At 43.1% G+C, this 27709-nt stretch overlaps 1 protein-coding gene across 1 annotated transcript in view; it reads right to left on the bottom strand.

Moving 5' to 3' along the window:
- Positions 1 to 27709, bottom strand: part of LOC106561381 (protein O-mannosyl-transferase TMTC2) — a 193398-nt gene that overhangs the window by 80977 nt on the left and 84712 nt on the right. The window contains exon 2 of the mRNA XM_014125269.3: positions 23720 to 24299. Coding sequence (XP_013980744.2) covers positions 23720 to 24299 — 580 coding nt within the window. The remainder of the gene's footprint in view (positions 1 to 23719; positions 24300 to 27709) is intronic.

The raw sequence follows: 27709 nt of genomic DNA, 5'->3' as shown, positions 1-27709 counted from the left end.
GGTGGCTAGGAAAAACTCCCTAGAAAGGCCGGAACCTACGAAGAAACCTAGAGAGGAACCAGGCTCTGAGGGGTGGCTGTGCCGGGTGGAGATTATAACAGTATAACACTATTGCTTCTAACTTCAATATGCTCTTTAAATAAATAAGACCTACACCACTTTTAACAACACTTTACTCAACACTAGTGAGACTCATGTCGTCTACGGTAGGCCTATATTATATCGACAAATATGACGCGACACTCCGCCAATAATTACATATAGAGGATTGGAGGATTAAAACCAAAACCACCTCATAGGTCTCCCGGTGGCACGGGTATCGAACCTGCATCAGCCAGTTAAGTTATGAACCTGCATCATCAGCCAGTCAAGTTATTTTATATAGGTCTAGGCTCTGAAGAAATAGACTCCAATTAAACCCTCTTGCTGTTTGTAAAGTCAAATTAAAATGAAGATTATTGTTGAAATGAATTGCTCGACTGGTGTAGGTTTTCTCCATCTGTTGGTGTGCAACACTTGCATAACAAGTTAGCTATATTTTCAGCACCAGCCACTGTTCACCTCCTCCTACCTCCCACTGTTCACCTCCTATTGATTGCGCTGCGGTTGCCGCCAGTTCTTTTTTAAATGTAACCTTTATTTAACTTGGCAAGTCAGGTAAGAACAAATTCTTATTTACAATGACGGCCTACCCCAGACAAACCCGGATGACTCTGGGCCAATTGTGCGCCGCCTTATGGCACTCGGGATCACAGTCGGATGTGATACAGCCTGTATTCGAACCAGGGACTGTAGTAATGCCTCTTGCACTGAGATGCAGTGACTTAGAAAGTTCGAAACAAATTATTTGTTGTGAGTTGGGGAGAGGGGTTTTTCACACCTAGCTCGGCTATTAGACAATTCTTTAGTAAAGGTTGAATAGTCTATTGTTCATGTAATGATGGGCGGTGAGTCGGAAGTAGGTGCAGGTGAAACGTTTTAATAAAACAATAAAACCAAGAACACGACACTAACAAAAGGCAGTACGCCGATACACAAGAACAATACTAACTGGTGAGTGAACCTGGGAGAGTGACATAAAAAGGGGAGGAAATTATGAAGGTAATGGAGTCCAGGTGTGAATCATAATCATAATGATTCACAGGTGCGCGTAATGATGAGTGGCAGGTGTGCGTAATGATGAATCCCAGGACCAGTGGTTAGTCCTCTGGCGACGTCGTACGCCGGAGGGGAGGAGCAGACGCGACAGTTCAGCTAAAAGCCCATCCTAGAAACATTGTTTGCAGAATTCACAGCCTGTTACAGTACGCTTGTGAAAAACAAAATGCACAGAATATCTAAAGGGCTTTTATATAATTAATTTGCGGGGTTAATAATAATAATAATAATTTTCCCCTTTCCACTTGTTAAATAGCCTGGATTGTAACTCCCATCTTGTTCCTCGCCCTCTTCCACATGTCATTCTCCGCCTGAGTGGCTCGCTTGTGGGCGTGCAGGCAGGATATGGCAGCACCTTCGGTTGTGCGTCTAGAATTCAGCATAGCAAGTTTGTATGAAGGTCTGATTATTCACAGGCAAATAGTAATATGCTCTAAACTGCTCTGGTGACAAACAAACTTTGCTACCCTGTTTTCAATTGTCCAGATGGCTGGGAGAACCTAGGTAGCTAGCTAACAGCCAGGGAGGAGGGTGAAAGGATAGCAGGCCCAGCTGTCAAAGTGAGAGAGTAGGCTATTCTGGATAGAGCAGGTACTTTGTGTAGTTCCAGTCCTTAGAAGTGAGGACAGAGAACATCATATTCAGTGCTGTTTAATTTGAGTATAATGAAGTCTATTTCTTGTGAGGTTTTCTGTCCTCAGATACAGAGAGCTGTGAAAGCCTGTCTGCAGATTAAGAGGTCCCAATGAAGAGCTACCTAGTCACAGATACCTAGTCCTCTCCTTAGAGCCCTTCCTTCGCCCACTCTAGCCACTGTAGTGAAGATTCACATTCTCTCCGGTTTCCTGTTTCCGGTCACAAATTGCAGACTTGTTTACGCTGCTGTGCATTTTGTTGCCGATCTTACTTTGCTACCTGACGGTTTTTTACTTTTTCATTACCGTATATTTTTACTTTTTCCCTCACTCAACTTTTTTCATTCAACTTTTTCACCCCGGAGGTTTTATCTGGACATGGTTCGTCAGGACTTCAAACAGCCGTAGCAAAGTAACATTGCAGTCGTTGTACTTATAATATACAGGAGAACGATCGCCTTACGGCAAGGATAGCTGTGCTGCAAGCCCAGCTTCAGATGCAATCGTTAGGCAAGGGCAATTTCAGTGTAGGAAAGGATGAAACAGCGTCTGTGCCACCAGTAAGTACAGATAGTAACGTTAGTATAAACCCCCTCGCACGGTCCCCGCAGCCGGACAACTTTCTCATGGCTTCTGGAGGGAAACGCTGTAGGAATGCTCAACCGGTGTCGCTTATTCAGCCGACAGAAACTTTCAACTGGTTCTCCCCATTAAGCGAGTCGGAGGCCGAGACTTCTCTGGTCTCTACTCCTCCCGTTGAGGGGTCTGAGACGCCGACGGCTCCCACCATTAGCTCTGACAAAACTAATCATCCAGCGATCATACACTGTTTACCAGGGGGCAGGGCTACCGACGTTAAGGCTAATCTAAAGACGGTGCTGGCTAAGGCTAAAACTGGCGAGTGTAGAGAGTATAGAGATATTGTTATCCACGTCGGCACCAACGATGTTAGGATGAAACAGTCAGAGGTCACCAAGCGCAACATAGCTTCAGCGTGTAAATCAGCTAGAAAGATGTGTCGGCATCGATTAATTGTCTCTGGCCCCCTCCCAGTTAGGGGGAGTGATGAGCTCTACAGCAGAGTCTCACAACTCAATCGCTGGTTGAAAACTGTTTTCTGCCCCTCCCAAAAGATAGAATTTGTAGATAATTGGCCCTCTTTCTGGGACTCACCCACAAACAGGACCAAGCCTGGCCTGTTGAGGAGTGACGGACTCCATCCTAGCTGGAGGGGTGCTCTCATCTTATCTACGAACATAGACAGGGCTCTAACTCCTCTAGCTCCACAATGAAATAGGGTGCAGGGCAGACAGGAGGCTGTTAGCCAGCCTGCCAGCTTAGTGGAGTCTACCACTAGCACAGTCAGCGTAGTCAGCTCAGCTTTCCCCATTGAGACCGTGTCTGTGCCTCGATCTAGGTTGGGCAAAATTAAAAATGGCGGTGTTCGCTTTAGCAATCTCACTAGTATAAAGACCTCCTCCATTCCTGCCATTATTGAAAGAGATTGTGATACCTCACATCTCAAAATTGGGTTACTTAATGTTAGATCCCTCACTTCCAAGGCAGTTATAGTCAATGAACTAATCACTGATCATAATCTTGATGTGATTGGCCTGACTGAAACATGGCTTAAGCCTGATGAATTTACTGTGTTAAATGAGGCCTCGCCCCCTGGTTACACTAGTGACCATACCCCCCGTGCATCTGGCAAAGGCGGAGGTGTTGCTAACATTTACGATAGCAAATTTCAATTTACAAAAAAAAACAAGGACGTTTTCGTCTTTTGAGCTTCTAGTCATGAAATCTATGCAGCCTACTCACTCACTTTTTATAGCTACTGTTTACAGGCCTCCTGGGCCATATGCAGTGTTCCTCACTGAGTTCCCTGAATTCCTACCGATCTTGTAGTCATAGCAGATAATATTCTAATTTTTGGTGACTTTAACATTCACATGGAAAAGTCCACAGACCCACTCCAAAAGGCTTTCGGAGCCATCATCGACTCAGTGGGTTTTGTCCAACATGTCTCTGGGCCTACTCACTGCCACAGTCATACTCTGGACCTAGTTTTGTCCCATGGAATAAATGTTGTGGATCTTAACCTCTTGGGGCTAGGTGGGACGCTAGCGTGCCACCCGTGGTGCACTCCATCAACAGCAGGTGCATTTCAAGAGCGGCAAATTTGAATCCAAATAAATGTCAAAATTCAAATTTTTCAAAAATACAACTATGTTACACCATTTGAAAGATAAACATCTCCTTAATCTAACCACGTTTTACGATTTCAAAAAGGTTTTACGGCGAAAGCATAAATTTAGAGTATGTTAGGACAGTACATTTACAAGAGTTGTGTGTAATGTTTTGTCAAGTCAAAGACAGGGTCACCAAAACCATAAAACCAGCTAAAATGATGCACTAACCTTTTACAATCTCCATCAGATGACACTCCTAGGACATTATGTTAGACAATGCATGCATTTTTAGTTCTATCAAGTTCATATTTATATCCAAAAACAGCGTTTTACTATGGCATTGATGTTGAGGAAATCGTTTCCCTCCAATAACCGGCAGTCAAGTCAGCGTCAGAAATTAAATAATTAAAATGAGAAAACATTGGTAAAATATTATATTGTCATTTAAAGAATTATAGATTTACATCTCTTGAACGCAATCAACTTGCCAGATTTAAAAATAACCTTACTGGGAAATCACACTTTGCAATAATCTGAGCACTGCGCCCAGAAAAATACGCGTTGCGATACAGACTAGACGTCATGTTGGGGAGATCTAAAATCGAAAATACTATGTAAATAATCCATTACCTTTGATTCTCTTCATCAGATGTCACTTCCAGGTATCACAGGTCCATAACGAATGTAGTTTTGTTCAAAAAAGCTCATCATTTATGTCCAAAAATCTCCGTCTCGTTAGCACATGATGTAAGCCAGCCGGACTTCTCGTCATGAACGAGGGGAAAAAATATATTTCCGTTCGTTCAAACATGTCAAACGTTGTATAGCATAAATCATTAGGGCCTTTTTTAACCAGAACATGAATAATATTCAAGGTGGACGAATGCATACTCTTTTATAACGTATTGGAACGAGGGTACCCAACATGAACTCGCGCGCAAGGTGTCTAATGGGCCATCATCGTTCCATGGCTCTTGTTCGGTCAGATCTCCCTCCAGAAGACTCAAAACACTTTGTAAAGGCTGGTGACATCTAGTGGAAGCAATAGGAAGTGCCAAAATATTCCTAAACCCCTGTGTTTTTCAATGGGATAGGTTTAAAGTCAATACAACACATCAGGTATCCACTTCCTGTCAGAAAATGTCTCAGGGTTTTGCCTGCCAAATGAGTTCTGTTATACTCACAGACACCATTCAAACAGTTTTGGAAACTTTAGAGTGTTTTCTATCCATATATAATAAGTATATGCATATTCTAGTTACTGGGTAGGATTAGTAACCAGATTAAATCGGGTACATTTTTTTTATCCAGACGTGCAAATGCTGCCCCCTAGACCCAACAGGTTAATGTTTTTCCTCATAATCCTGGACTATCGGACCACCATTTTATTACGTTTGCAATCGCAACAAATAATCTGCTCAGACCCCAACCAAGGAGCATTAAAAGTCGTGCTATAAATTCTCAGACAACCCAAAGATTCCTTGATGCCCTTCCAGACTCCCTCTACCTACCCAAGGACGTCAGAGGACAAAAATCAGTTAACCACCTAACCGAGGAACTCAATTTAACCTTGCGCAATACCCTAGATGCAGTTGCACCCCTAAAAACTAAAAACATCTGTCATAAGAAACTAGCTCCCTGGTATACAGAAAATACACGAGCTCTGAAGCAAGCTTCCGGAAAATTGGAACGGAAATGGCGCCACACCAAACTGGAAGTCTTCCGACTAGCTTGGAAAGACAGTACCGTGCAGTATCGAAGAGCCCTCACTGCTGCTCGATCATCCTATTTTTCCAAGTTAATTGAGGAAAATAAGAACAATACAAAATTTATTTTTGATACTGTCGCAAAACTAACTAAAAAGCAGCCTTCGCAAATGGAGGATGGCTTTCACTTCAGCAGTAATACATTTATGAACTTCTTTGAGGAAAAGATCATGATCATTAGAAAGCAAATTACGGACTCCTCTTTAAATCTGGGTATTCCTCCAAAGCTCCATTGTCCTGAGTCTACACAACTCTGCCAGGACCTAGGATCAAGGGAGATACTAAAGTGTTTTAGTACTATATCTCTTGACACAATGATGAAAATAATCATGGCCTCCAAACCCTCAAGCTGCATACTGGACCCTATTCCAACTAAACTACTGAAAGAGCTGCTTCCTGTGCTTGGCCCTCCTATGTTGAACATAATAAACGGCTCTCTATCCACCGGATGTGTACCAAGCTCACTAAAAGTGGCAGTAATAAAGCCTCTCTTGAAAAAGCCAAATCTTGATCCAGAAATTATAAAAAACTATCGGCCTATATCGAATCTTCCATTCCTCTCAAAAATTTTAGAAAAAGCTGTTGCACAGCAACTCACTGCCTTCCTGAAGACAAACAATGTATACGAAACGCTTCAGTCTGGTTTTAGACCCCATCATAGCACTGAGACTGCACTTGTGAAGGTGGTAAATGACCTTTTAATGACGTCAGACCGAGGTTCTGCATCTGTCCTCGTGCTCCTAGATCTTAGTGCCGCTTTTGATACCATCGATCACCACATTCTTTTGGAGAGATTGGAAACCCAAATTGGTCTACATGGACAAGTTCTGGCCTGGTTTAGATCTTATCTGTCGGAAAGATATCAGTTTGTCTCTGTGAATGGTTTGTCCTCTGACAAATCAATTGTAAATTTCGGTGTTCCTCAAGGTTCCGTTTTAGGACCACTATTGTTTTCACTATATATTTTACCTCTTGGGGATGTCATTCGAAAACATAATGTTAAATTTCACTGCTATGCGGACGACACACAGCTGTACATTTCAATGAAACATGGTGAAGCCCCAAAATTGCCCTCGCTAGAAGCCTGTGTTTCAGACATAAAGAAGTGGATGGCTGCAAACTTTCTACTTTTAAACTCGGACAAAACAGAGATGCTTGTTCTAGGTCCCAAGAAACAAAGAGATCTTCTGTTGAATCTGACAATTAATCTGGATGGTTGTACAGTCGTCTCAAATAAAACTGTGAAGGACCTCGGCGTTACTCTGGACCCTGATCTCTCTTTTGAAGAACATATCAAGACTGTTTCAAGGACAGCTTTTTTCCATCTACGTAATATTGCAAAAATCAGAAACTTTCTGTCCAAAAATGACCCAGAAAAATTAATCCATGCTTTTGTTACTTCTAGGCTGGACTACTGCAATGCTCTACTTTCCGGCTACCCGGATAAAGCACTAAACAAACTTCAGTTAGTGCTAAATACGGCTGCTAGAATCCTGACTAGAACCAAAAAATGTGATCATATTACTCCAGTGCTAGCCTCCCTACACTGGCTTCCTGTTAAGGCAAGGGCTGATTTCAAGGTTTTACTGCTAACCTACAAAGCATTACATGGGCTTGATCCTACCTATCTTTCCGATTTGGTCCTGCCGTACATACCTACACGTACGCTACGGTCACAAGACGCAGGCCTCCTAATTGTCCCTAGAATTTCTAAGCAAACGGCTGGAGGTAGGGCTTTCTCCTATAGAGCTCCATTTTTATGGAATGGTCTGCCTACCAATGTGAGAGACGCAGACTCAGTCTCAACCTTTAAGTCTTTACTGAAGACTTATCTCTTCAGTAGGTCCTATGATTAAGTATAGTCTGGCCCAGGAGTGTGAAGGTGAACGGAAAGGCTGGAGCAACGAACCGCCCTTGCTGTCTCTGCCTTGCCGGTTCCCCTCTTTCCACTGGGATTCTCTGCCTCTAACCCTTTTACAGGGGCTGAGTCACTGGCTTACTGGTGTTCTTCCATGCCGTCCATGGGAGGGGTGTGTCACTTGAGTGGGTTGAGTCACTGACGTGGTCTTCCTGTCTGGGTTGGCGCCCCCCTTTGGGTTGTGCCATGGCGGAGATCGTTTTGGGCTATACTCGGCCTTGTCTTAGGACGGTAAGTTGGTGGTTAGAGACATCCCTCTAGTGGTGTGGGGGCTGTGCTTTGGCAAAGTGGGTGGGGTTATATCCTGCCTGTTTGGCCCTGTCCGGGGGTATCATCGGATGGGGCCACAGTGTCTTCTGATCCCTCCTGTCTCAGCCTCCAGTATTTATGCTGCAGTAGTTTATGTGTCGGGGGGCTAGGGTCAGTCTGTTACATCTGGAGTATTTCTCTTGTCTTATCCGGTGTCCTGTGTGAATTTAAATATGCTCTCTCTAATTCTCTCTTTCTCTCTTTCTGTCTTTCTCTCGGAGGACCTGAGCCCTAGGACCATGCCTCAGGACTACCTGGTATGATGACTCCTTGCTGTCCCCAGTCCACCTGGCCGTGCTGCTGCTCCAGTTTCAACTGTTCTGCCTGCGGCTATGGAACCCTGACCTGTTCACCGGACGTGCTTGTTGCACCCTCGACAACTACTATGATTATTATTATTTGACCATGCTGGTCATTTATGAACATTTTAACATCTTGACCATGTTCTGTTATAATATCCACCCTGCACAGCCAGAAGAGGACTGGCCACTCCTTATAGCCTGGTTCCTCTCTAGGTTTCTTCCTAGGTTTTTGGCCTTTCTAGGGAGTTTTTTCTAGGGAGTTTTTCCTAGCCACCGTGCTTCTTTCACATGCATTGCTTGCTGTTTGGGGTTTTAGGCTGGGTTTCTGTACAGCACTTTGAGATATCAGCTGATGTACGAAGGGCTATATAAATAAATTTGACTTGATTTGATTTGATTTGATTTGAAGAGCAGCGGTTCTCAGTTGTGGTCCTGGGGACTCAAAGGGGTGCACATTTTTGTTTTGCCTTAGCACTACACAGCTGATTCAAATGATCAAGTCATCATCAAGCTTCAAGTGGTATTTATGTATTCCTTTGTGACGGTATCCTTGATATGATCCTGCTATTGTCACATGCAACACATGCACATGTATCTATCTATCCAATGTTATCATGATTTGTTATAAGGGATATTATACTTTAGTAACTCACAATGATCTGGTAATGTCAAAGTCTAATAATGACATTATCTTCTATTGTTTGTCTTCATGTGTCTGTTTTTCAGCATACAGTACTCTGTAGCCACTTAGTGTGGACACCAGGTGAGACTACACACACACAGATTCCTGTTGAACAGTCTCTTTAACTACCTTATTTTCTCAATAACAGTCTCTCTCTTTCACTTCATCCCTCTCCCCCTTCTCCCTAAATCCTCTAGGTTGTATCAGCTGTGTTGGTGAACCCCTCCCGCATCTGAACTGGCTGACACAGAGGGCACAGCATCATCATATGTGAGATGTCACTTGGTTGGATCAACAGGAAGTGTTATTAAAGAGATGCTTTACATTGAAATACACATAGAGATGTAGTAGTCCCAGAGTTAATGATCCATGGTCAGTTTTGCATTTCACCTCCTGATGATTATGATGACTGACCGTGTTAGAATAAAAAAACAAGGCTTAATCATGCTCTCTTTCTATCCATCTGTCTCTCGTCTGCTGGTATGTTTTGATGTGAGAGAGGAAGCCAGTCCCGTCATCGCCACCTCACCCACTCTTAAGACACCTTCGGGCCAACTGGGGGCCCAAGGCTGGTTAGGAGACACCATGTAATTGTGATGAAGTGAGAGAATATTAGGGTAGCACTGTAATTCATTAATTATATGCTGTCTTTCCTTTTCTGTCTTATACACCTCTCTACCCACCTCGTCTTTCTTCCTCTTTTTTTATAATGCACACCATATGTGCATTGCAGTACAGATTGAACTTGTATTTATAATATAATATTACAATTATAATATTTATAATGCATGTATTATGCATTTATAACACCTGGATAATGAACTTTCAATAAAGTGTTTCACATTCTCCACTGGTTGAAATTAAGTATCTCATTGAAATACTACACCTATCCTGTGTCCTCAGATTAATGCAGATGAAGGGAGTTAGACATGAATACGAAGTGTAATGTACTGTTTTTTTGTTGCTATATATGAATTACAAATCAGCCTTCACTTAAATCATGTTTCTATTCTATTGCATAGTTACAATGTGTAATCATTGATGTCCCAGGAGCAGGAGTGGTAAACACTGTTGTTGTGTTTACCACTTATTACTGTTGTTGTGTGTATTACAAGTGTATAATTGTAATACATACATGCAGACACAGCATCATTCAAATAGAACCACACCTTTATTTGCCAAGGAAGAGTACATGATCAGTGAATATATTCAATGTACAGGCTACAATGTGGGAATCTCATGCGTGGTAATAACTACATGTATATAGGACTTGCATCCTTGGCACAATAAAGTTATTATATTCTACTTAATCCGTGACATTTGAAATATAACCAACTGGGCAAACACTTGTTGGATAAATGTTGTTTCAACATAATTTCAACAAAATGATATTGAACCAACCATGGAACAGACGTTGAATCTGTGCCCAGTGGAAAGTAACTTTCTTTCAGCATGCCTAAACACAAAATCCAAAAGGCGGCTGTTTCAGGTTGACAGCAGAGACACACTTGATGTGACCCTCCTCCAATGAGGGTAATATAAATTCTACCCTTCTTTTGAGACAAGGCATAGAAAAATATAATTATATTCATTTATTCTCAGTGCTATCAATAGATTGCATACAAAAATGGTCTGAAAATAATCATGTAATTTCCCAGGAAATTGCACATGCTAAATTGGGGTGATTGACCTCTCTGTCTTTAGTTCAACAACGTGCTTTTCTCCCCTGCATGTGTGTGATAGGACTTCATAACTGACCAATCAGTTGCGAGCCTTCCGATGTATGAAAAGACATGGACAGCAGCCATCCGATGCTGGCAGAGACAAAGCACATTAGCATGTAAATAGAAGCTCTAATAAATTAGGCCCAGATAAAGCAGCGCTTCGAAGGGGCCAAGACTCAAACATATGGAATGGGAGGGGTGAAACAACAACAACACTCCAATAAAACGTGATGAAATATGCAGGGATTTTCACATTGTCGAGTGATTACTGTGTGGACGTGTGTCTGGTACAGTGTACGCCAGTGGTTCGTGTTCTTGGAGAGTGGGCCAGCTAAAACTGGGATACACAGAGAGAGCGAGCCATGCACATTCTCTCTTTATAAGTCTCTTCCCTTCTTTCCTATGCGAGCACTGTGCGGGAGTGTGAACAGGGCGGGACCAAAGTTGGGGAAAATGTGAACTTATGCAAAAACTCTGCTGTATCACAATGCTATTGACCAATCAAAGCTTACATTACATCCAGCCCCTACTGGATTGGCTGTTGATACCTAGCACTAACTAGCCTGCTTGCTAGCTTGCTAACACCCACATGAGGGCAAAGGTAGAGTGGCTATCCAAATTAACATGTTGTGTGGAAATCCACTGAAGAACTTGGACTGAATAATATACTATTGCACTGACTTCACAGAATGACTCTGCTTTCACAGAATGACTCTCTGCTTTCACAGAATAACTCTCAAACCCCTAGCTCTTAACTGTCAAGATTTTTGAAACCGCAAAACGAACCCATAATGACACAATGGGAGATTTGCAGTGGATATAAAATGATAAAGTAATAGACTGAACGCCACAATCACACAAGGAACCCAATTCACTATCCTAGAACACAGTTCTGGAAATGTCAACCTACTTCCGCTGAGAGTATACAGAAAGACGTACGGGTCCGCGGTCAAACTACCACCCCTCATCACTGTCAAACGCTCCCTAAAACACTTCTGCGAGCAGGCCTTTCTAATCGACCTGGCCCGGGTATCCTGGAAGGATATTGACCTCATCCCGTCAGTAGAGGATGCCTGGTTGTTCTTTAAAAGTGCTTTCCTCACCATCTTAAATAAGCATGCCCCTTTCAAAAAATGTAGAGCTAAGAACATATATAGCCCTTGGTTCACTCCAGACTTGACTGCACTAGCATCAAATAGTCCCCGCAATATGCAACTTTTCAGGGAAGTCAGGAACCAATACACACAGTCAGTTAAGAAAGCAAAGGCTAGCTTATTCAAACAGAAATTTGCCTCCTGCAGCACTAATTCCAAAAAGTTTTTGGACACTGTAAAGTCCATGGAGAATAAGAATACCTCCCAGCTGCCCACTGCACTGAGACTAGGAAACACTGTCACTACCGATAAATCCACAATAATCGAGAATTTCAAAAAGCATTTCTCTACGGCTGGCCATGCTTTCCACCTGGTTACCCCAACAGCTCTGCACCCCCCACATCAACTGGCCCAAGCCCCCCCCCCCCGCTTCTCCTTCACCGAAATCCAGACAGCTGATGTTCTGAAAGCAAAATCTGGACCCTAAAAATCAGCTTGGCTAGACAATCTGGACCCTCTCTTCCTAAAATTATCCGCCGCCATTGTTGCAACCCCTATTACTAGTCTGTTCAACCTCTCTTTCGTATCGTCTGAGATTCCCAAAGATTGGAAAGCGGCCGCGGTCATCCCCCTCTTCAAAGGGGGAGACACTCTAGACCCAAACTGTTACAGACCTATATCTATCCTACCCAGCCTTTCTAAAGTCTTCAAAAGCCAAGTGAACAAACAGACCACTGACCATTTCGAATCCCACCGTACCTTCTCCGCTATGCAATCTGGTTTCCGAGCTGGTCACGTGTGCACCTCAGCCACGCTCAAGGTCCTAAACGACATCATAACCGCCATCGATAAAAGACAGTACCGTGCAGCCTGGTTCACCAACTACTTCTCAGATAGAGTTCAGTGTGTCAAATCGGAGGGCCTGTTGTCCGGACCTCTGGAAGTCTCTATGGGGGTGCCACAGGGTTCAATTCTTGGGCCAACTCTTTTCTCTGTATGATGTCGCTCTTGCTGTGGGTGATTCTTTGATCCACCTCTATGCAGACGACACCATTCTGTATACATCTGGCCCTTCTTTGGACACTGTGTTAACAAACCTCCAAATGAGCTTCAACACCATACAACACTCCTTCCGTGGCCTCTAACTGCTCTTAAATGCTAGTAAAACGAAATGCATGCTGTTCAACCGATCACTGCCCGCACCCGCCCGCCCGACTGGCATCACTACTCTGGACGATTCTGACTTAGAATATGTGGACAACTATAAATACCTCGGTGTCTGGCTAGACTGTAAACTCTCCTTCCAGACTCATATTAAGCATTTCCAATCCAAAGGTAAATCTAGAATCGGCTTCCTATTTTGCAACAAAGCCTCCTTCACACATGCTGCCAAACTTACCCTCGTAAAACTGACTATCCTACCGATCCTCGACTTCGGTGATGCCATTTACAAATTAGCCTCCAACACTCTACTCAGCAAATTGGATGCAGTATATCACAGTGCCATCCGTTTTGTAACCAAAGCTCCATATACTACCCACCACTGCGACCTGTCTGCTCTCGTTGGCTGGTCCTCGCTACATATTCGTCGCCAAACTCATTGGCTCCAGGTCATCTATAAGTCTTTGCTAGGTATAGCTCCGCCTTATCTCAGCTCACTGGTCACCATAGCAACACCCACCCGTAACACGCGCTCCAGCAGGTATATTTCACTGGTTATCCCCAAAGCCAGCACGTCTTTGGCCTCCTTTCCTTCCAGTTCTCTGCTGCCAATGACCGAAATGAATTGCAAAAATCACTGAAGTTGGAGACTTATATCTCCCTCACTAACTTTAAGCGTCAGCTGTCAGAGCAGCTTACCGATCGCTGCAGATGTACACAGCCCATCTGTAAATAGCCCATCCAACCAACTACCTACCTCATCCCCATATTTGTTTTTGTTTTTCTGCTCTTTTGCACACCAGTATTTCTACTTGCACATCCTCATCTGCACATATATCACTCCAGTGTAAATTGCTACATTTTTATTACTTTGCCACTATTGGCCTATTTATTGCCTTACCTCCTTATTTCATTTGCACACACTGTATACAGATTTTTCTATTGTGTTATTGTATGTTTGTTTATCCCATGTGTAATTCTGTGTTATTGTTTTTGTCGCACCTCTTTGCTTTATCTTGGCCAGGTCGCAGTTGTAAATGAGAACTTGTTCTCAACTGGCCTACCTGGTTAAATAAAGGTGAAATAAAAACGTTTTAAAAAGTACACTACTACCACGAAGTGTGCTGGGCCGACTTACAGAGGACATGTTAATATGGTAGTAGTCTACAGGTTAACATGGTAGTAGTCTACAGGTCTGTAGGTCTGATATCTGATTGGAGGTTAACTTTACAGTAATACTATTTGTCCACAACTCAGATTTTGAATTCAAGCAACTCAGATGTTATAAAAGGTCTTTATTGTCGCTCTCTCTTTCTTTGTTCCTGACCTGTGCCGGTGAGATACCTACTGTATACACTTTCTTTCTCTACGGGCCATGGCTAAAGCCATGGTTTCTTTGTCTCTTTCCCTCTCTGATCAGGCTTAGAATAATGCCTTGTAATGCTTGTTAATGCTTTGCAACTTAAGCTTTATGCCTTGTATGTGAATCCAGTCATTTTACAAAGTAATTAAATACAATTGTATTTAGAATTCCATTCTCAGACATTTCTTGATAGCCTATTACTGTAACTCAACTATAGTGTCTTGCATAATGCTATTTATGTTATGGAGTTAGATGAGTAATTTCATGGGATAATTGCTTAGTCTTAGTCCCATGTGAGGTGTATATCAAATATTACCACACTACAATCTAGAAGAAAGCTTCTTTGAGTAGTTTGATGTATTTCACTGTGAAACAACACTGACATGGTAACACATCCTCTCATCTATAGGAGCTTGGCTCTTTAGTCTGTCTCAGAGAGAATGACTGCTTAACAGTGTCCATATTAGGACAGCCTCAGTCTCATACTTCTGAGGCAGAGGCTTTCCTAATATGGACACCGTAATGGTTAGACGTTAAACAGTGAAACGCGGTGACAGACTGATTTTTAACACCTTAAAGGTAGACTCAGCGATATGACATAGATGCAGAACGCAAACAGCATAGTGGGTCAATTTCTGCAACAACAAAGAGCATTGAAGTGCAAGGCTCAACTTCTCCACTGTTTTGGTCCCCATGGAACCACGCTGAAACAGCGTGAAACGAACCCGTGCACATGCGCAGACACTGTGACTGAGAGTCTTGCATCTCGCTCATCTCAATATCTGCGGTGCTGCTCGTGGCAATGTCATTTCGATGAGTCTACCTTTAATGCCTTGTTTCTCTCCAATCACCCAACACGAAGCCTCCCTTCCTAAACGTTGTATCCCTCCACCGACGGCCTGTTCACAAACTTAACAATGGGAAGTTCTACACGACAAAAGCTTAACGGCGCCACTTACGTCACCTGATATATCTCAGGGCCAGACTGTGGAATAGTGTATTTATTTCTGTATATCTTTACATATACACAGGCTGATAGGTTCGTACGGCAGTGCTAACCTCTCTCATACTTGCCCTTAGGACACCCTTTGATCATCATCAGTCAAAGTGACTGCCTCAGTCCTCGCAGGGACAGAGAAAGAGAGAGTGATTCTGTCAGACCTGGGCCCTGACAGTAAATCTCAGTAAGACAAAAATAATGGTGTTCCTAAAAAGGTCCAGTTGCCAGGACCACAAATACAATTCCATCTAGAAACTGTTGCCCTAGAGCAGTGGTTCCCAAACTTTTTATAGGCCCGTACCCCTTCAAACATTCAACTTCCAGGTGTGTACTCCCTCTAGCACCAGGGTCAGCACACTCTCATCTGTTTTTTTGCCATCATTGTAAGCCTACCACACACACACTATACAATACATTTATTAAACATAAGAATGAGTGTGAGTTTTTGTCACAACCTGGCTCGTGGGAAGTGACAAAGAGCTCTTATAGGACCAGGGCACAAATAATAATATAATAGTAATCAATAAGTTAGCTCTTTATTTAACCATTGCAAATGGCATCAGTGTCTTAACAGCGCAAATTGCCAAGGCAGGATACTCTGAGGGCAGCCCAATCAAGAAATCTGGCTGTGGCTTCTCATTAAAGTCAATTTTCACAGAACCGCTTGTTGCAATTTCGATGAGGCTCTCTTGTTCAGATATCGGTAAGTGGACTGAAGGCAGGGCATGAAAAGGATAACAAATCCAGTTGTTTGTGCCATCCGTTTCGGGAAAGTACCTGCGTAATTGCGCACCCAACTCGCTCAGGTGCTTCGCTATATCACATTTGACATTGTCCGTAAGCTTGAGTTCATTGGCACACAAAAAATCATACAATGATGGAAATACCTGTGTGTTGTCCTTGTTAATGCAGACAGAGAAGAGCTCCAACTTCTTAATCATAGCCTCAATTTTGTCCCGCATATTGAATAGAGTTGCGGAGAGTCCCTGTAATCCTAGATTCAGATCCTTCAGGTGAGAAAAAACGTCACCCAGATAGGCCAGTCATGTTAGAAACTCGTCATCATGCAAGTGGTCAGACAAGTGAAAATGATGGTCAGCAAAGAAAACTCTAAACTCGTCTCTCAATTCAAAAAAATGTGTCAATACTTTGCCCCTTGATAACCAGCGCACTTCTGTATGTTGCAAAAGCATTACATGGTCGCTGCCCATATCATTGCATAGTGCAGAAAATACACAAGAGTTCAGAGACCTTGCTTTAACAAAGTGAACCATTTTCACTGTAATGTCCAAAACGTCTTTCACGCTGTCAGGCATTCCCTTGGCAGCAAGAGCGTCTCGGTGGATGCTGCAGTGTACCCAAGTGGTGTCAGGAGCAACTGCTTTCATGTGCGTTACTACTCCACTATGTCTCCCTGTCATGACTTTTGAGCCATCAATACAGATACCAACATGAGCAGCAGCTACCTTTGGCTACATACGGACCGTTAGTGGAATTCCCGTGAGAGAGTAACGGTTAAAGTGATTTGATGTTAATTATTTGACTAGGCTACTTGTATTTGACATTGTTATTTCGCTGAACACTAGATGGTTTAATTTTATTTTTGGCAGTGAAACAAGGCTACTCAGGCGAGAAAAAAACCTCACCCAAATGTATAGCCGCGTTGGAAAATAGAAATGGACTGTTAGAAAATGTGAAAAAAAAAATATATATATTGAATACTTGAATACCCCAGTTTGGGAATACCTGCCCTGGAGCACACAAAAAAAGATACATACCCTCGGACTAAACATCAGCGCCACAGGTAAGTTCCACAAAGCTGTGAATGATCTAAGAGACAAGGCAAGAAGGGCCAACTATGCCATCAAAAGGAACATAAAATTTGACATACCAATTAGAATCTGGCCAAAAATACTTGAATCAGTTATAGAACCCCTTTCCCTTTATAGTTGTGAGGTATGGGATCCGCTAACCAACCAAGAATTCACAAAAGGTGACAAACACCAAATTGAGACTCTGCATGCAGAATTCTGCAAAAATATCCTCCTTGTACAACGTAAAACACCAAATAATGCATGCAGAGTAGAATTAGGCAAATACCAGATAAATGATCAAAATCCAGAAAAGAGGCGTTAACCTGTTATGGATAGGGGGCAGTATTTTCACGGCCGGATAAAAAACGTACCCGATTTAATCTGTTTATTAGTCCTGCCCAGAAACTAGAATATGCATATAATTGTTTGATTTGGATAGAAAACACCCTAAAGTTTCTAAAACTGTTTGAATGGTGTCTGTGAGTATAACAGAACTCATATGGCAGGCCAAAACCTGAGAAGATTCCAAACAGGAAGTGCCCTCTCTGACCATTTCTTGGCCTTCTTTAGCCTCTTTATTGAAAACAGAGGATCTCTGCTGTAACGTGACACTTTCTAAGGCTCCCATAGGCTCGCAGAAGGCGCCAGAACGTCCATGGCTGAAAAACAGTAGCGCATTTGGATAGTGGTCGATCAAACAGCGTTTGACATGCTTCGAAGTACGGTAATGGAATATTTGGAAATTATTTGTCACGATACGCGCCGGCGCGTCACCCTTCGTTACCCTTCGGATAGTGTCTTGAACGCACGAACAAAACGCCGCTATTTGGATATAACTATGGATTATTTGGAACCAAACCAACATTTGTTGTTGAAGTAGAAGTCTTGGGAGTGCATTCTGACGAAGAACAGCAAAGGTAATCCAATTTTTCTTATAGTAAATCTGAGTTTGGTGAGTACCAAACTTGGTGGGTGTCAAAATAGCTAGCCAGTGAGGGCCGGGCTATCTACTCAGAATATTGCAAAATGTGCTTTCACCGAAAAGCTATTTTAAAATCGGACACCGCGATTGCATAAAGGAGTTCTGTATATATAATTCTTAAAATAATTGTTATGTTTTTTGTGAACGTTTATCATGAGTAATTTAGTAAATTCACCTGAAGTTTCGGTGGGTATGCTAGTTCTGAACGTCACATGCTAATGTAAAAATCTGTTTTTTGATATAAATATGAACTTGATTGAACAAAACATGCATGTATTGTATAACATAATGTCCTAGGAGTGTCATCTGATGAAGATCATCAAAGGTTAGTGCTGTATTTAGCTGTGGTTTTGGTTTTTGTGACATTATATGCTAGCTTGAAAAATGGGTGTCTGATTATTTCTGGCTGGATACTCTCCTGACATAATCTAATGTTTTGCTTTCGTTGTAAAGCCTTTTTGAAATCGGACACTGTGGTTAGATAAAGGAGAGTCTTGTCTTTAAAATGGTGTAAAATAGTCATATGTTTGAAAAATGGAAGTTTTCGGATTTTCGAGGAATTTGGAATTCGCGCCACGCCCTATCATTGGATATTGGAGCGGTGTTCCGCTAGCGGAACATTTAGATGTAAGAGTTAAAGGAAGCGATTTCCAAACCTTCCATAACAAAGCCATCACCTACAGAGAGATGAACCTGGAGAAGAGTCCCTTACCTCTTCAGCGTCTGATCCCGTTAGCGGGATCAAAATCCAGCGAAAAATCATATCGCCAATTAGCATTAAAAAAATATCATAATTTAAAAAAAATAATAATAATTTTTGATTTTATTTTTTATAGATACACCTCTCCTGAATCGACCCACGTCGTCCGATTTCAAAAAGGTTTTACAGGAAAAGCAAATCATTAGATTATATTAGATGAGTCCATCGTAAAAAGCAGCTTCATAGCCATTTTCCGACCAACCACTTGCATCACATATAATCAAAAAACAGCTAAATGCAGCACTAACCTTTTACAAACTTCATCAGATGGCACCCCTAGGACATCATGTTATACAATGCATGCATTCTTTTGTTCAATAAAGGTCATATTTATATATAAAAACAGCATTTTACATCTCTGTCTGACGTTGACTTCATAATTTCCCCTCAAAAGCGTCCCGGTAAACAATGCTGCATTTCCCTAAATTACTATACTATAACGATTTTTTAAATGTATATTGTCAATCTAACATTTATAGATGAATATCTCTTGAGAACACCCGTCATACCAGATTTTAAATTAACTTTACTGGGTAATCACACTTTGCGATAAAAGGAGATGCGATACTCAGAAAATTAGCTAATATACAGAGCTCGGCGCCATCTTGGAAAGAATCTCATGTCACGTCTTATCTTCTATAATATTGTCAATAATCGCCTACCTTTAGTTGTCTTCATCAGAAAGCATCCCAGGTCCACAACAGATGTATTTTCGGTCAAAAAGTCCATACTTCACGTTCCATTAGCCTGATGTTGGTAGCGCGTCCTATGGCTCTCTCCAAGCGCAGCTCTGAAGTTCATAATAAAAGCAATGCTCGCGCATGTAGGTTCGTTCAAACATGTCAAACGTTGTATAAAATAAATCTTCAGGGCCTCTAACACCAAGAGAGCCAATAAGATTCGAGGGGGATGATGTCATGGCCTTTAAAACCGTATCCAAAGGTGGGGGCAGACATGGCCGCCGGCGTCATAATGGTGATGGCCCATCCCCTGTGACCAATTTCAAACTCGTGTCATTCACTGAGTTTTGACTCTATAAGGCTCAAACCACTGTGAAAGGACTGGCGACATCTAGTGGAAGCAATAGGAAGTGCTCACTGAACCATGGTTAACGGTGTGATTAATAAGGAAAGATGAGAAGTCAAGTCCACAATTCAGAATTCCACTTCCTGTTTCAATCGGTCTCGGGGTTTTGACTGCCATTTGAGTTCTGTTATACTCACAGACACCATTCAAACAGTTTTAGAAACTTTAGAGTGTTTTCTATCCATATATAATAAGTATATGCATGCCCTATCTTCTGAGTTTGATTAGTAGGCCGTTGAAAATGGGAACGATTTTTTTTCAAAATGCGCTGTGGCGCCCCCTATCCTACGGTATCCTCAAGAGGTTTTAAGCAAGCTGGTCCTGGGACTCTGTTCACAAACACAAACAGACCCCACAGAGCCCCAGGACAGCAACACAATTAGACCCAACCAAATCATGAGAAAACAAAAAGATAATTACTTGACACACTGGAAAGAATTTATAAAAATACAGAGCAAACTAGAATAATATTTGGCCCTAAACAGAGAGTACACAGTGGCAGAATACCTGACCACTGTGACTGACCCAAAATTAAGGAAAGCTTTGACTATGTACAGACTCAGTGAGCATAGCATTGCAATTGAGAAAGGCCACCGTAGGCAGACCTGGCTCTCAAGAGAAGACAGGCTATGTGCACACTGCCCACAAAATGAGGTGGAAACAGCTGCACTTCCTAACTTCCTGCCAAATGTATGACAATATTAGAGACACATTTCCCTGAGATTACACAGACCCACAAAGAATTCGAAAACAAATCCAATCTTGATAAACTTCCATATCTGCTGGGTGCAATCACAGCAGCAAGATATGTGACCTGTTGGCAACCAGTGAAGAACAAACACAATTGTAAATACAACCCATATTTATGTTTATTTATTTTCCCTTTTGTACTTTAACTATTTGCACATTGTTGCAACACTGTATATAGACATTTGAAATGTATTTTTTCTTTTGGAACTTTTGTGGGTGTAATGTTAATGTTTATTTCACTAAGTGTTTATTATCTATTTCACTTGCTTTGGCAATGTAAACATATGTTTCTCATGCCAATACTGCCCTTACATTTAAATTGAATTGAGAGAGAGACAGAGAGAGAGAGATCATTACAACACTGTATATAGACATAATATGACATTTGAAATGTCTTTAATCCTTCGGAACTTTCGTAAGTGTAATGTTTACTGTTCATTTTTTATTGTTTATTTCACTAAGTGTTTTTTATCTATTTCACTTGCTTTGGCAATGTAAACATATGTTTCTCATGCTAATAAAGCCATTACATTTAAATTGAAATTGACTTGAGACAGAGAGAGAGAGAGAGAGAGAGAGAGGGAGAGAGATTGAGAGAGAGAGAGAGAGAACGCTGGTCCCAATCATAATAACAAAGTAGAATTAATTCAGGTGATTTGGCATCGTGATCACAGAAAGAGACATACTGTAACCTTATAATTAACAAGGAATGCATGAGACCTGCCAGCCTTAACAACACTCAACATTCCCTGCTTGTTTCTTCTGTGCTGTGGTTCAAAGATATGCAGTGAGTCTGTGAAACTGACAACTGCCACCTCAAAGCTGCACACTAGAAATGAGTATGCATAGCATATGGCCCAAGGGTGTCTGCCAAAACCATTCATCAACACCATGGCAAAGCATGACAGAAATCCATAGGCTCGGGTCCATCCATGCAAACATTGTGTAAGTAGATCTGCGACTCTCGTCTCAGGGAAGGGTTGGCGGGGAGATGTGTTGGTACGGTGGATTTCCAATCAAATGTTGAGAAGCTGTCAGATATGAGATATCCTTTCCTTCAGTCCTCCTAGCACTGCATTCTCCAAGCCAGCCCTGACACACTATTAGCAGGCCTGTATGCCTCTGTCAATGAATGGGCAGTACTTAAGAGGACACCAAACCTCAGATAAGGCTTAAATCAAGAAAAAGAGGCTAGTATGGAGACAAAGACAGCAAAGGTCCTCACTCACTTTTTCACACTGTGATGAGCACTAAAACGGAGAAGCTAGATTTTCTTCCCGTCTCTCGCTCTTTTCTCTCTGTTCATTCACTCTCCCCCGACCCCCGCCCACCCCCCTCCACCAACTGTCCTGCTCCCAGAAACACCCTTCGTCCTTCGCATGTATGCGTCGGCATCCTAGAGTGCCATCGACTCTTCTTGGATCCCTTTTGTCACATTTGTGCACGTCTTTTTCAACTTGGCCTGATGCACAAAGACTGGTGGAAGTCACATTGACTAGACAGCAGATAGTAAGCACTTGACAAGGCACAGTTAACACAAACACGCACACACACACACACACACACACACACACACACACACACACACACACACACACACACACACACACACACACACACACACACCACACACACACACACACATACTGAAGGTTAATGTCAATGTTATGCATTTCATGTAAACAAAATAGCTCCTCATCATCATTATGTTACATTACAGTATCATTCATCTCAATAACATGCACTAGATTATGGTGACGGACGAGTAATTAGCAAATCATTAACAAACTGAGTTTGGTTCGATGGTTTACTTGTTACTAAAGCGTTTTCAAATTGGGGTTTGGTAACAAATCATGTTGCAAGGGAAGGCAACGATGCATAATGACAATGACACTGTTTAAGGAAAATGTAATGATGTAGGCACGATGGGAATTCAAATTCAACTGACAAAACTCCCTAGCAGCCTCCCATGACCCCATTTCCATAATAATATGGTTCCCTAACTCATGTCACTGCATAACCCATTCATAGACGCCAACTGCTTTAGTGTCTATTGACGATAGTATCTTCTGGCTGGGGGCGTTTTGTTAAGATCCCCAAAGCTCATTCTGAACGTAAAAACGCATCGCTTACATTATGGTTTTGGAAACATAAGGAACGTATTTTTCATTTCAGCAAGAAATTATTTTCCAAAAAACAAAAGGTTCAATTACTACACACCTTTATAGGGTAAAGTTTAGTGTCCCACACGGCCATGTTACATCGCTTGTTATGGAAGACACACGGAAGATAGGTAGCCACCTGTGCTAATTAGCTATCTAGCGTGCTCCGAACACCTGTGTGTAAGCGTAACATGGGAGGAAGTGTAGTTCGTCAGCTGGAGGCACACAGCTTGTGGATCTGTGCCAAACTGCTACAGTAAGTGTATCTTTTTTATTTGAGCGATTCTATCAGACTGATATGAAAGATAAGTGGAATATCAGCATATGTTTCGAAAACCGTTTCGCAAGCGATGATTATTGACGTTTCTAAACGTTTGAACACAGCATCGGAATTGTAGTTCACGCACAGCTAACCGTGGGCGAAGCTAACCACTGAAAACCCTAGGGATAATAAGAAGGGTTTGGAGTGCTAGTCACTGCTCTGACATTCATGTATGGATGTGTCTTTCTGTGTGTTTGTAGGGTATATACAAACAGTCTACGCTCAATTTCCATGAAGAAACAGGATAAATAGTTTCCCCTTTGTTTTCTTTCCCCACGTGTATATTTTCCTTGCATTCAGAGGACAAAACAACAGCTCATTCCAGATCACACAGCTGTACATACATGGATTTTTCAAATTTAAATTACATCCTAATGAAAACAAACAACACACAGGAATACTTCCACATAGCAAGACCCATGTGAACAGATCAGCTTTCCACTTTGCGGTTTGCCAGGCTTTTGCCAAGGGGGGAGAGAGAGGAGGAAATGAGATACATGGGAAAAAACAACATCGCAGGGCAAGGACAAACTGTTTACCTTGTAGACCAGCGTGATGACCTGACGCAGTTTGAGCCGGTGGAAAACACAGACGTCGTAGAGGGCCGACACGGCCAGCACCGTCACCCCCTGCTCCTTCCACAGCATGCTGCAGGCGGCGCAGCCCAGGCTGCCCAGAAGCCAGGCCCCCAGCCTGCAGGGCCCCGCAGAGCCCCCTCGCAGGGTGCAGTGACGTACGTAGCACAGCAGTGACAGCAGGAAGAACAGAGCAGCGCCCACGTCTGCTCGGCCAACCACGCCCGCCACTGCCTCTGTGTGAATGGGGTGCGAGGCAAACAATAACCCAGCTAGGAGGCTCCACAGGCCCCCTCCAAGCAGCAGGCGGGCCAACCAGGTGAAGAGGGCTGTGACTGCCCCATGGAGGCCCACATTGACTAGGTGGTAGCCCCAGGGCTCCAAGCCACCCAGGGCATGGTTGAGGCGGAAGGAGAGGGTACACAGGGGCCGGTATGACTTGTGGCTGCCGCTGTGGGTAAGCAGGGTGCCCCAGAAGTCATCGTAGAAGATGTTGATCCACGGGGTCTCTGGGAGCAGGTCCTGGTTGGTTTTGATCGCACGGCTGTGGGGAGAAGGACAACACAGCGGTTAGAAGGTGTATGTGTAATGATCCTCATGCTTGTGGATAACCTGATCAAGAGCAACGCCACCATAGTACTTGGGTATTTTCAGTCAATTCAATCAATTCAGTCGTCACTGTACTATGACATTCAGTAGAACTGCAAGGACTGAAAGACATGTCTAGATTTCTATTAAACTCAGAAGTGGTCATTTATCATGCCCCAAAGAAAAGAGCTTTAGAAAGAAATCAATTCACCTTGAAACCTGCTCATGCTCGACAGAGACACAACCAATCACAGTGAGAGATGAGGTACATGTAGGGATGTGTGATCAAACCTCTGAGTGACCATCTCAGCTTCTTCAATTTGACCACCTGGGGCCTCAATCCATTTATACCAACAGGAGTGCTCTTACTGTGTGGACTCAGGGGCCAGGGAGGAGCATGCACCACACCCTTGACCAAAAACAAATAAAGTAAATGAGAGATAGAGGGGGAATGCCATGTTGGCGTAATGGAGCGTGGGGAGCCAGGGACCTGTCAATCACAGCTAGCCTTGTGTTTACCAACCGCTGACTACCGGGTATCTCACACACAGACACACCACACTGGGTGAGGGGGAGAGAGAACAAAGCAGGAGGGACTAGAGAGCAAACTAGAAAGCAGTGTTAAGGCCATGGATAATCAGTGTTGAGGGGCAATGGAACGCCCATGGAGAGACCATGCTGTCTGTGCATTTCTGTACATGTAGTTACCCCACCACAGGGCAGCCCTGGCCTGGGTACTGTACTGTCCCCTCTCCCCATGGCTGGGGTTGAGCCTGAGTGTTTGACCCTGGTGGTCATACATCAGCCCCAAGCTGTGTGAGGGGTGGAAGGGTGTGCTATTTGCCCCCTAGCGGAGAAGAGAGTGTCTGGGTATTTGTCACCCAGCTCTGAGGCCTTGACCCTGTGTGTATGGAAGGCAGGGGGAGCAGGAAGGGAGGTGATGGCAATGTAATGAGTCTCTTTAGAGAGGAGGAGATGCATTATAACATAGAATGCATAATTTAAAAAAGTGATGGATGGGATATGACATGTGTGATAACACACAGAGGGCTCCAGGTTGTAATCAGTCCCCGTGGCAGGCCCAATTAGCACATGCAATTAGGTGTGGAGCGAGGAGAGGGAGAAAACAGGCACGCACTGCACAACACACTAACAGACTGAGAGAAACAAGAAATTCAAAGAAAGAGGCCAAGGCGGCAGATGAATCAAGCTGAAATTGATCTATGGGTCCATTGTTTTTGTTGAAAACATAAAAATGATTTATTTGTCTTATATTATAGCATTTGTGTTGCTCTGAAACCTAGAACTTTTACCTGACATTGTTCTATTAAATAGTGTAGCTGCCAGTAGCAACCATCTTGCACTGACCCTTAATATGGCTTTACCAGAAAGCAGATGGGTTTGTTGGAAAGGGAAAGGGTGTGGAGATAGCAACCCACAACAAATGACCAAATAAACGACTTCTGACAGGGCGAGGAGAAATAGACCGCCTTATGATAGATCTGGGGGGAAATTAATACAACTAACCTGGCCTATGTGGAAGTGGAGAGGCAAAGATAATCAGCCGGGGATATTTCTATATAATAGAAATGCCTGACATGTCAGTGAGCAGATCATTAGGTTTCAGACCTGGGTTCAAAACTATTTTAAATCATTTCATATACTTAAGCTGGGCTTGATTGAGCTTGCCTGGTGCAATGGAACCAATAGAATGGTTGCAAAAGTGCCAACCCTGCCCATCTGGACCTCCAAACAGGCTAAAGCAAACGCTGAAAGTATTTGATAGATTTCGAATAATATTTAAACGTAGATCTGATGGGTTTTTCTGGGGCTCCAGGCAGCTCATCACTGGCAGGGTTAGGCTTCTTTCTTTGGTTCATGACTATATGCCAGTTTATATGCCAGTTCATCACTGGCAGGGTTAGGCTTCTCTCTTTGGTTCATGACTATATGCCAGTTTATTTTCTCTGGCCCACTTGTCAAGTGAGATCTTCACTCCACCACAAAAGGCTCACATCAGCGGTATTATGGTTCAATTACATCTTTAAACCATTTGGATGACAAGTGTGCCTTTTTTCCATTGCACATTGCCGTGGAGACAGAAAGGACAGATACAATATATATTGCTTCAAAACCCACTCCAGCTCTGGCACCAAAATAGAAGGCCAGAAACCAATGCCAGTCCATCAAGTCTCTCTGAAGCAGTCATGGATGCCTGAATCACAACGCAAATGTTCAGCTCTCAGATTGCCTTCTTCTTGAATGTTAGAGAGGCAGGCGAGCACCTACACCACTGGGGTTGACAGGCACTCTAGGGGGAGAGGATATGTGGAAAGAGAGAGAGGGGGAAAAGAGAAGGGGTCGTCTAACCCATGTCTCCTTACCCACCACTGTTCCAAGTGGATGTCAACAAATTTGCATGATGATGTGTCCAATGCAATCCAAGGCCATTCATTCATTAATCCTGCATGGCTGCGTGGGTCCTGATCACCACAGCGCATCCAGCCCCATTCATCTCTGGCTAAAGGGCCTGCTGGGCCTGCCTGCCTGGCAGAGTGGAAGATTGGGTTTCTGTGGCTGGGCCCCATCTTTCTGGGAAGCTGGCGGTAGCAGGACCTCTCTGTGCACTGCAAACCTTTTCCAGCCGGGAGCGTATTCCTTCCGCCAACACCATGCTTTATCTGCCTGCCTGCGTGGCGACTCCCAGAGGGCCGGCGGTATCATGTGACCTCTAACAAGCTAAACCCGAAAAGTACTACCTCCCACTCCCTCACCCATCACCATCGAAGACTTCAGCTCGGTCCTAGCCAAGTCATGTCTGCACCCAATCTCTAGGAAGAGTATCATTTGACTCAATCGGTCAGATATTTGTTTCCTTATCACTCTGCCTGTCAAAGTGTTTGCACAGAGTCTGGTGCATTTTTTATGTACTAAATATTTGTAGTGAAACTTCCGTTTCAAAAGGAGGGTTCGTCTAAAGCTCAAGAGATACAGACAGGGCAGGCAAGTCAGATAAACATAAAGGATGTAAGCTAAAAGAGGAAACATTCTAAACTTTATGTAGGCCTAGTATGTAGATAACTTAATCCTCCAGACAAGATGGTACTCATAGTGATTACTATGGTGGATCTAGACAAAACCCAAATGCAGCAGTGTTGATAGCAGCTCGCCACCCCAGTGTTTTGACCAGAGTAGTGCATTGAAATAAAGGCAAGTGATTCACCCAGAAAGAAAAACAAACCCAGTAAAGTGTATGGTGCTTCTATCAAAGCCTTGACTAACCCTCCTCACAACCTCCAAATTCTCTCAATGAGGAGGATCCCTTTCCCTTCAAACAGGCTCAACATTAAAGAGACAGCAACAGAA

This window comes from Salmo salar, chromosome 10 (assembly GCF_965601325.2).
Source record: "Salmo salar chromosome 10, fSalSal1, whole genome shotgun sequence".
In the NCBI taxonomy this organism is placed as follows: domain Eukaryota; kingdom Metazoa; phylum Chordata; class Actinopteri; order Salmoniformes; family Salmonidae; genus Salmo; species Salmo salar.
Note: the sequence above shows the minus strand (reverse complement) of the source record. Positions and strands in the feature narration are given on the sequence as shown.